The sequence below is a fragment of the Gobius niger genome (assembly GCF_951799975.1).
Source record: "Gobius niger genome assembly, chromosome: 17".
In the NCBI taxonomy this organism is placed as follows: domain Eukaryota; kingdom Metazoa; phylum Chordata; class Actinopteri; order Gobiiformes; family Gobiidae; genus Gobius; species Gobius niger.
This window is the reverse complement of record NC_136868.1, coordinates 16,618,281-16,629,072: the sequence shown is the minus strand read 5'-3', so window position 1 is coordinate 16,629,072 and position 10,792 is coordinate 16,618,281. Positions and strand designations below refer to the sequence as shown.

At 43.2% G+C, this 10,792-nt stretch overlaps 2 protein-coding genes across 2 annotated transcripts; one reads left to right on the top strand and one right to left on the bottom strand.

The window, feature by feature from the left end:
• Positions 1–248: 248 nt before the first annotated feature.
• LOC306976689 (inactive tyrosine-protein kinase PRAG1) lies at positions 249–3,727 on the bottom strand. The gene is made up of 4 exons (XM_079574722.1): positions 3,619–3,727; positions 3,297–3,439; positions 2,335–2,870; positions 249–1,443 (listed from the first exon to the last, which is right to left on the bottom strand). The coding sequence occupies exons 1-4, from the start codon at positions 3,681–3,683 to the stop codon at positions 403–405; spliced, it is 1,785 nt and encodes a 594-aa protein (XP_079430848.1). The 5' UTR covers positions 3,684–3,727; the 3' UTR covers positions 249–402.
• A 3,834-nt stretch (positions 3,728–7,561) lies between these two features.
• Positions 7,562–9,170, top strand: org (oogenesis-related gene; the record flags this gene model as incomplete). Its single annotated transcript, XM_079575696.1, has 5 exons — positions 7,562–7,618; positions 7,857–8,076; positions 8,654–8,817; positions 8,895–8,999; positions 9,069–9,170. The coding sequence occupies 5 exons, from the start codon at positions 7,562–7,564 to the stop codon at positions 9,099–9,101; spliced, it is 579 nt and encodes a 192-aa protein (XP_079431822.1). The 3' UTR covers positions 9,102–9,170.
• Positions 9,171–10,792: the final 1,622 nt, after the last annotated feature.

Sequence of the window (10,792 nt, the reverse complement as noted above, 5' to 3'; positions counted from 1 at the left end):
GAGAGGCAAGCCTACTTACAGTATAAGCACATGCTTTAGAGGGATTTAAAAAACATATGTATTTTCCTTCTTTTTGTTTTCCTACCAATAAAACACCCACAATTAAATAAATGCTATTTTTGCTCTTTTTACTGGGTGAAGTGTTCAGTAGTGTGACTTTAACAGAAGGCTATGTTTAGTTTTTAGTTTTAAGGACAGAGCAAAACATTCTTGTTAATATTTTACAAGACAATGATGATTTACTGCTGAATAGCTTCACACTCTGGCATCAAGTGACTGACTGAAAAGCATGTCCACACTGGTAAAACAAGAGAGGTGTGCTGCCCAATGACATAACAGCAGTCTGCATTGCCACAAGCGGGTACTCAAACTGCCAGCTGTTGGGTTGACGGGTGTGTGCTTCTACAGACTGGGCTGCTGTCCCCATTCCACCGCAAGTATATCACTGAAATGTGAGCTTGTTACATTAGCCACAGTCTCAGGTTCAGTGAAGGCCACATACTGCAGACACAGAAAGTCCTCCCAATCCAGCACTGTCCTGTCCACTCCCTTCTCTGCCAGCTTCATCACAAACAGAGCCCTCTTCATTGTTAGCCAGCTGTGCACAGTGGACATCCCTTTGTGTTTTAGCAGAGAGACAGCCGGACCCCAGAGAACCACTTGTAGTACATTCACCATATCGTTCATATTAACACTCTTGCTGTTGTCTTTGTGAAGAGAGGCTACATATAACAAAGTCTTCCTGTACGGGGACATATACAATGCAGCCAAACCCTCATGTACATTCAGACAGTACTGAATTAAACCTTCTACTGACTTGGGATCAGAACGGGGAGCTGTCTGGGGAGAAATGACCACACGGGGGCAACCGAATGTCTCCCACAACATGTGTAAGTGACCCTTTTGGACATGGCTTTTGTGAAATGATTCCTTTTGTTTGTCTCCAGAAGACTCAGATTTGACCTTCTCTATTCCTGGCCACACTAGTAAGATCTCACTTGGCAGGAGGCAAGGGGCAGAGTTGCTGTATTTGTATAAATGTTGTGATCCTTGTAGTATCTGCAGCAACAAAGAGCATATGCGTTTGTCATATAACACGCAGTCCATATTCTGCAAACACCGGCTCTCCTGAACAAAGTCCTTTAGCGTGGCCGAAGGGAGGTCCCGCTCCACACTGACGCAGTGCCCCTTCCAAAGCAGATGCTGGACCGTGGACATGAAGCTGCCATGAGAGCAATTAGCGTACTCATTACTGCCACCACAAGGTAGTTTAGAAGCAGTGCAACCACTGATGGAGGAGGCATCCAGAGCTGGTGTTTTCAACCAGGAATCCTTCATGTTGCCGGTTGGTTGGAAGCAGGCGACAATATGTTTCACGTTAACATGCAAAGGTTTGGGGTTGGTGTTGGTAGGTGACTTGGGCATTTCCGTTTGCGTACATATCTACAAAAAAAAAACAAAGAATATATTACAACAATATAGCCACGTTAAGTGTCATTCTGAAACACATTTTGTGCCTGACTCTTCTGGCACCTGGTGAAAGAAGGAAGTTAGTGCTGCAATGACCCAGATAGAGATCTCATGTTTCCCTGTAATAGTAGCAAACCAGTTGTGAATTGAGTTTTTTTCAAATAATTACTCTTCTAATGGACTGTAATTGCCTACACAAATTAAAAGGGCAACAAAATAGCAGCAGTTATGCATTATCTTTCTTTATGTCAATGAAACACTGGTGTTTTTTTCCTCTTATGTATTAGGCAATGCATAACGGGCTTGGTCATGTTTTGGCCGGATTGAAGGGCTCGGTGGGCCTCATCTGGTCCCCTGGCCTTAGTTTGCCCATGCCTGTGTTAGAGCCATATGAACCATCTTGGGCTCTGAGATGCTCAGAGAGTGGTCTCGTACTGGTGCCCAGAGTTAGGACTAAACACGGTGATGCTGCATTTCAGTTTCATGCAAACTCTGGAATAGACTGATGTGAGACAGGCCTCAACTCTGCCAATGTTCATATCCAGGCTGAAAATGGTATTTTTAGCTGTGCACATGACATTGCAAGTTTTTATCTGTAATCTTTTCTTTTAATGCAAATGCATCTCATTCAACTGTAAAGCACTTTGAATTGCCTTGTGTGTTAACAAATAAACTTGCCTTGCCTAGAACATTGACTTCAAACTTGTGATGTTCATTTGGTGGCCATTTCACTAAAATGTTTTCAGTTGAAATTGTTAATGGTCTCAACTTATATAGTGCTTTTCCACCTACATTAGACACTCAAAGCGCTTTAGAGCAACAGTATACAGTACAGTGTACAGTATAACAGGATTGTAAACTCACCCTTAGTCCAAGTGTCCTCCCTGGAAACATGGCGCTTTGCACACTGTAGAAGACTGTTCCTGATATTGTCTTTGGCTCGCTGCCTTCACCCAGAAGGAAGTTCTGGGGCTGATATGCACTGACAGGCTTCTCTGAGAGCTCTTCTTTTAATAGCACGCTAGCCTCTATTTTTTGGGCCTTATCTCTAAGAAATAGCAAGTGGCAATGCTGTATGGTTTGGGATATTGCATCCTGGTCTTCAAAATTTGAAAAGAAGTTCACCAAATGATCATCTGAGGTGTCGAAAGAAAGTTGGGAGAGGGGCAGTAGTGGCGCAGAGCCGCTCCTGGTTGATGCTCCAAACCCTGAAGGCTCTCTGTCCCGTATGGGGGTGAGCATGTACAGGGGATTGTCAAAGTCGTGAGGCAGCATTTGAAGTGGAGGCTGGGTGGAGAGAGCAGGAACATGGCCGGCCGGCAGAGAAAGGGTGCGGACCAGTTTTTTTCTTGGGACTGGTGGAGGGGTGCCATCAGACAGAAACCTCACCTTTAGAGGATCTAGAGCATCAAAGAGAGAAGAAGAAGAAGCAATGAACAAGACAAAGATGATATCAAATACATTCAATACATGTGATATGTGAAATAAATGCTTGTATTTTTCATCTATTAGGGATTGAAATATGACGCAGTATGGCTTTAACAATATTCAAACAAAATCCAATCCGTATTTAATGATTGCAGATTACATGTATGAACAGTGATACATTTGTAATGTACGGTGAGTGCAACCCTGTTTTTTTTTTACTATGAGAGGAACTACTCTTTTTGACTTTAGAAAGTAAAAGTTTCAAAAGCTGCTTCCTCTCTTTATGTCTTGGGAAGTACAGTTAACAGAACAATGGGTTTTTCTCATGACAGTTTTGAGCCATTACAAGAACAATAGACTATATGTATTTTGACCATTAAATATTACCAGACACCTACCCAGGTCTCGGTGAATGGGGCAGGAGGCTGCATGACAATCAGTGGATTCAAACACGTCATTGTCGTCTGGTGGCTGGAGTCCTGGGCTCAGCGGTCCACAGTCAGAATCCACACTAGGTCCTCTATACGAGAAGCTTCTTAGTCTGTGAAAGGTGTAAAATTATGCAAGAAAGTAACAAAATATGTTCAAATATCTACAAACCTGTCACAAACCTTTACAAAAAATCTGTATTTGTTTCTCCTGATTGTGGTCTGAAGCTTTATTCTGTACTACATTTAGTCAATAGTTCAATATTTCAAATAGTTATAAACCTGCTCTTACCTGAGTTGTTTGGCTGGCAGCACCGGAGGCTGGCCCCCTGTTTGGTTTGAACAGCGTGACTCCATTAAAACGTAGCAGAATTATGGCGAGGCTATTCACTGTGAGTCTTCAGCGCATGTGAAGCAACCAGGTGTCCTTAAACTGTCGCTCACATAGTTTACTTCCTGTGTGCAATGCATGGTTACCATATCCCCTTTCTCATTGACACATCGTTTTGTGCATGCTGAATTTTCATGAGCCTGCCCTCCTTATCTTGTTTCTCTGGCTTTTTCATTCTGCATTTGTGGTTGCAACCGGATGTGCTGGGATGGGCTGTCGATGAGTTATAACCTCAATTGAACATGCCAGAAGAAGAGCAGTTAGCAGCAACAAAAGCTTTACACATTGTCAATTGGCATCTTATATAGCTTGTTGGGTGATGCTATTTCAAATAATCCCCAAACATAATTTTACAGGGGTTGTAGAAATGCATCTCAATAAATTACAATAATGCATTCAGCACTTACATACAAGGCGGTCTCTGGCCCATTGTCCAGACATGCTGGAGTCGCCTCTGTGTATAAGAGGAAACAAATAAGATGTTGCAAACCTTCCTCCCATTCATTTACTGCAGAAACACATAATATAACTATATATATTACAAAAAATAACTTTGCATGTGTTCCATTATGATATTACATTTGTTTTATTTATTTATTGAAATGCTATGTACTGTATGTCAATGAAGAATCACAGACAGACCATTTGGACATCCTCCTGATCTTCTTCACGGCCGTTATTACTTTTATAGAACGCCCGCATGTCTATCCTACATCTTATTAAATCTCTGAAAGGGCAGCCATTGCGTGTGCTGCGTGGTCCTCCAGCTAAGGGCTTTCACTTGAAGTGGCCCATGACTCACATGCCCAACTGTCAACACACACTCGAGCGAGGGTGGAAACTCATGCATAATATGGCAGATGTAATCTAACTAACTAAAACATAATAACAAATATAACAATGAAATATTATCATTCATTGTCTGGGTTTATAATACAGGTATATATTTAAGGGGAGACACTACAGGCAAAACTCAATTTTTTTCAGTTTTCAGGTTTTGGGCCAAATTGGTCTCTGAACATACAAGCTTTCACCAGAAAACCAAAAATATACCTAATCTTCCCAATAACATGTTTAAATATTGCGCTGATTTTTCTGTCATTATGGCGACACTATGTCCACGTCAGTCGGACCTAAAGACTTCAAATTTTCCAGCCTTGGACTGAACAATATTTGGAAGATTTTTTCAGAGGGATTTTTTATTACCTAATCCCTAGCCCCATTTATTGAGTTTTTAATGTCAAAAAATAAGGCGAAAATTACATTTTTACAAATTTTTCCACTCAAAAACAGCTTATTTTAAAACTAAACAAGAAATCCAAAATCCCCTCTGAAAAAGTCTTGGTAACTCATTTATCAATAAAATGAAACAATAAATTTGAATGTAGCTCTATCCATTATTCAGATTTCGTCGCCAAAAAGATGGGAAATTTGGGGCATTTTTGGGCATAAAACACACTTGTTCTTATATGAAAAGATAAAATGACAGAAAACTTGCAATGCATTTTTCTCTCACATTTATGCCAGTTAATCTACAGCAAAAGTTTCAAATTGATATCTGTAAATATACATTTTTTCCCTATTCACCTGCAGTGTCTTGCCTTAAGTCTGTAGTAGATTAATATACCGGTCGATAAACCTATACTAATATAAGGACTATTTGACCAAAAAAACAACAGCACACCAGTACAATTACATACAAATACATGTAATAATTTCTCTGATTGAAAGCCTTGTCAAGTCCAACAATGAACACATGACGTCATGATGATATGTGAGTGGGAGAGGAGGACTGGGTGTGGGTCATTATAGTGAAAAGTGAGTGTCAAAGTGAGACTCATTAGAGCAGTACTGACACCTTCGACATGATGTAAAGCAAACTTTTATGTTGATAAAAATGTTCTAATTGAATCATGAGTTGCCTTCTAATGCTTATGAACATCATGAAAATACACTTGCATACAAAAGATTTTCATTATATATAATTTTTATTACACTTGTCTTTTTTTGGACACAGAAATTGCATAAAAGGAACAACACCACCCTGACACACACTGAATTTGAATTCTTAATGAAAGAGACACAAGACTATCGAGAGCGGGTGGAGAAATGCTTTCTTATAATCTCACGGAAATGCCTTTTAAACTTGCCATCTGTGTTGACCGCAGTGACTAAGGAGGAAGCATGAGGGGCACATAGAGTCTGAGAGTCTTGCTTCGTTGGTCTGTGTTCAGAGTAAGAGGCAGCTGAGTCTATAGGCAGTCGCCGCCTGCATGCTAACAGGTGGGATGGGATGGTAGTGACGTCCCCAGTCCTTGTCAGTGGAGCTTTGCTGTAGCTGCTGCTGCTTGTTGTCTCCTGATCCCAGCACCTCCGCATCCCGGCCTGACAGAGCAGCGCCTCTTCACTGGCCATCTGGGGGCTCTGGCTCAGGGTGACAAAGCCATAGGGCGTGGTGACTTTGGGCAGGTGTGGCAGGGAGAGTGCCCCTCGGCTAGCAGCATCCAGACACAGGTGATCCCTAGAGTGAGCAGAGGAAACAGAGCTGTCTCTCCGCAGCTGAAGCTTCCTCTGGTTCAGAGGGTCAGAGACACTGCGCTCGGCCTTACGCTCACACAGACTGAGGCCGGAGGAAGACAGAGAGCCGGCTGCAGACACCGGTAGATCAGAGCTCCCGTAGCCCTCCTCACTCTCCTCCTCATCTCCTCTGCCGATGTCCAAAGACCGAAGGCTGCTCTGCACTGACAGACTGGGAATAGTGAACTGAGGGATGCTGTCAGGCGTCAGGATGTTTGGATATGTGCTCTCCAGGCTCGTCTGGGAGGCTGAACCTTCAGAGCAGCCAAAGAGCTTACTGTTGTTGGCCCAAAGTAGCGCTCGAATCCCTGCACTGCTGTGTCTGCGAGCTGCAAAGAAATCATCTGAGGCAACAGACTTGGCCCGACTGCTGACCGCTCCAATGCTAAAGGTCCTGGTGACTGTGTTTTTCTCCATCCCTGAGTCCATATAGACAGAGACCTTAATACTAACTGTGTCAAGATGAGAAGAAGCTTTTATAGTGTCTGAGTGAAGCAAAAATGGTCTTTCCAGCGCATCACCACACACGCATTTATGACGAATAGAAGTGCCGGAAATTGTCCAATTCGAGAGACATGGTTATGAGACAATAATGGATCCTTATTAGAGCCATTCATATGCTAAATAATGACAGCAATAGCAGCATCTCCAGGCCACAGAAGACTGCCCGGCTTTGTTTTGAATTGCTTTGTTGAGAGAAGCCACACACAGTTCAGCATCTTCAGCAGTAGATCTAGTAGCCCACGCATTTATGTCACAGCAGCACAGAAAGAAATACAAGCGTCAGAGTTTTACAGAGGGGCGAATACAGAGGTTCATCATTAAAGTGGGCTACATTATGATGCAATTAAAACAGGGTGCCAACATTTTAGGCTAAAATGCATATGCACAGCAGTAGCCCATATACCCGGGTCTGCTATGATAGGCTTGCAAAGAGTAATGCTCAACCTCACTTCAAGCTACTGGGCAAATACTACTGAAAAATGCAGTGACTCGGCGGGAGAACAATATCAGCCGAATATAAGTTATTTCCTGTATTTTCAAACAGCAAGCGTCACGTTCTCTTCATTTTCCCGCGTGTGGGTTAATTGGCTGCCCCTGATTGGGTAACACTGATTGCGCCAGGTGCACCTGTTTGCGCTCATTGGCTGTTCGGCGATGACGAGGAGATATTTTATGACCTCTAGAGTCTGGAATCAAACGTGACTCTGTTTAGCAGTTTTACGTTTTCATCTCAGTCCGGCAGGTTTCAGGCTTTGGCTCCAACATGGCCATAGATATCCGCAGAGACACAGCCGCGGCAGATCAGACACAAGATGAACCGGTGAGTCTAATCAATCAAAGGGTATCAGCAGGTGTTGGGTGCAAACCTGTTTAGCTCTTGCTGCAATAGAAATGTACCTTCTTTATTTTACAAGACGGAAATCGTGAAAAGAGATGGTGTGTTTCACTCCTTGCTTCGTGGTCTCTTCTGGCCTTTCGGCCTCGTGGTGTGTAGCAAACATTTAGCACAGCTGCTTCATTTCCGTGTTACTGCTATAACTATATTGTGTTGCCTGTAGAGTCATGTACGCCGTGGGTTCTGGTGGATGCTCGGTTACAGGCAGCCCGAGGAGAGCAGCCTGGTTAACCCCCAGGTGTCGAGCCCGGGCCGCCAGAGCCTCACGGGCCGCAAGCGCCTGCACCGGCTCACGCGCCTGCTGCTGTCGGTACTGCCCCGCTGGCTGCAGAGCGCCCTCGGATACCCTGTGTCCAGCAGCATCGGCCGCTGCCTCTCGCCAGGTAATGCGCTTTACAATGAACCGAGGTGCAGACATTTTGCTCGAGCTCTAGAGTACAGGTGCCCCGTCCAAAAAACAGGACGTCACTTGTGCCTCCATGATGTAAAGATAATGAAGTAGCCAATTGTGATTTATTTTATTTTTTAAATGTATTTTTATTTTCTGTACAGCTGGTCTGTTAGAGGATTAAGAGGTACGATTTTAATATAAAATTGGTTTGAGCTCAGGCTTGTTTACATGTCAATGTTTGGATCTGTTTGTGGTCATTGTTGTCCTTGTGTATTTTTACTTGTTGCGGGGACAATACATCTTCTACTACTCATGAGATGATCTATGTAAAGCTGAAGTGGCCAGCAGTGTAATTTCAGAAAATGTATTGCAACTAGAATACCCATTTAAAACAATGTGAGCCATTGTTATGACATATCCTTTCCAACCTCGGCTCATGGTAGCTCTCATTCCGCCTTGAGATATCCTCCTTGTGGACCTGTACACATGGGTTTGTCGTGATGATGCCCCAATACTATTTAACTTGATGCGCTGCCTTTTAATGTGTGATTTTTTTTTTTTTTCCGCAGAAGTGAGATTTTCTCCTACCAAGCCATGCGGCAAAGGTAGCAAGAGAAAGCAGGATGAGCTGGATGAAGACGATGAGGAAGAGGAGCATCAAACCTGGGTAGAAGCAATTGTTCAGAATTTAGCTGACGATGATGAAGGCCCATCAGAGGACCCAGATTATGAGGTTTGAGAATCAATGCATGTTCAGTATAGCTCTATCTCCAATATCTCAATCACTTAAACGTTCAAATCTTTCCTCAGCCCAGCACCATAGAGACTGCAAGTGAGGAGTACTGCTCGCACAACGACACAGAAGATGACTTTGAAGTTAAAAAGGATTTAGTCGTCATTGAAGATGTGAACACTGTAAGAAATGTTCATGCAGTAAATTCAAACTCTGATTAAGCCTTTCTTAATGTTGCCATGTTTCCACAGGAAGTAGCTCCTGCTCAGGACCCGGCTGTTTAAATCATGTTTTTGTATCTGTACATTGTCTTTTTTGTAAGTTATAGTAAATTTAATAAATTTGAATTCCTACTGGGTTTTCTTTTTCCTTCTCCACAAGATGGCAGCAAATTCCAGGTTGCTCAAGCCTCTCCATAAAACTTGACACTGGAAAGAAGCAGGATAACATATTAAATCCGAATTTATGTATTATAAGGGCTATACATTCTGCGCCACAAAACGTAAAAAGTGGCCAGCTGTCTTAGAGCTTTGCCATCCTTTTATAGGTTGACTAGTGATTCCATGCAGTTGCTGAAGTCTAAAAGTAATTTTCCTGTGCAACTTTGCAGATGACCTGAGCTTTCGAGAGCGTTGCTGTGGAGGTCTTCTATGCCCAGTTCACAATTGAGGGCCTGTCTGAGCATGTGTAGGTAGGATTACAGTCATGCCTTTTCCTTTAACAGTTCAGTGTAATGAGCCCCATTTCGACAGGACCGATGCTCCAAAAGGGGGTCCAAACTGCTCCAGACCACTTCAGCCATGGGGTCTGGAGCGGTTTGCAAATTAGACCGGTTTGGGGAGGGAGGGGGCTTGTCACCACTCTGGTCAGGCAGTCAGCTTGCCTATTCAAAGTTTCTTTCTCTTCACAAGGTTCTATCATGACTGGTTCACTGAAATATAGGCATTTTTTGCCATCTCTACTCTATGCCTATGCCTTTGATGTGAAATCATACAATTATATTTTCGCTCATATTTTCAAGTTTGATTTGCACGGTTTTCCCATACATTGTTATTGCCCTGATGAGAGGAGCGAGGTCTCATATCTCTTATTTTAGAATTCACTGTCGAACTAAAAATAATAGGTTTACCCGTTTGGGGCATTTTTGTTCTTTTTTCTCAACTGTTCCTCTTGCGCTTAAACTGTTCAAACACTAGAGCGCTCTGCCCCTCCTAATGGCCACATGTTGCATATACAAAGGTGTTTTGATGCAGGACTAAAGCACAGTGATATGGATCTGTGGTTGTTACCTGTCACTTGAATATGAATGACCTTGGCCACTCCCGTAACGACCCGGAAACTTTACCTCTAAGGACACTTGAAACACAAACTTGCGGGCGCCGCTCCTCCCCAAATAAATCGGTCTCAAGTGAACCGAACTGGTCTAGTGCTGTCAAAATGGGGCTTTAGTTTCCGTTCATGAACTCTCATTTTCTTTATACGGCTCTCGTCACTTTATCGAAACAGCTGACAGCCCATCAGTGCAAATTAAATGCTCTTTATTTGTAAGTGTGGAAGGAGCTGCAGCAGAGTACAGCAGTGAGGTCTCTGGGGTTTCTCATGGCTGTCTGAGCGTTTGAAGGATAGACTGCTGCTGTCTAGGCTGCCACAGAGAGCGTCGACCTCTCTCTCTACTGTTTGTAGCCAGCTGGAGGCCGCTTTCAAACCTGCAGCTCTGCCTCTGCCTTTCAACTGCAAGGCAAGGTGAAAAAAAACTGTCTGGATGGTGAGGAGCTATATATTTCGCTCAGTCCCAGGTGTGTTATAGAACAAAAGCTTTCTGGAGCATGCAATGAAGTGATGTCGGCTTTGTGAAGGAGAGGTGTAGTGTATTTAGTGTGATTTGTTGAGGTGAGGTTCTTGGAGGGGAAGTAGTCATGTGACCGCCTGGATAATCATTCACATGTCAGTGTTTTCCACCGTTAAAGTTAGAACA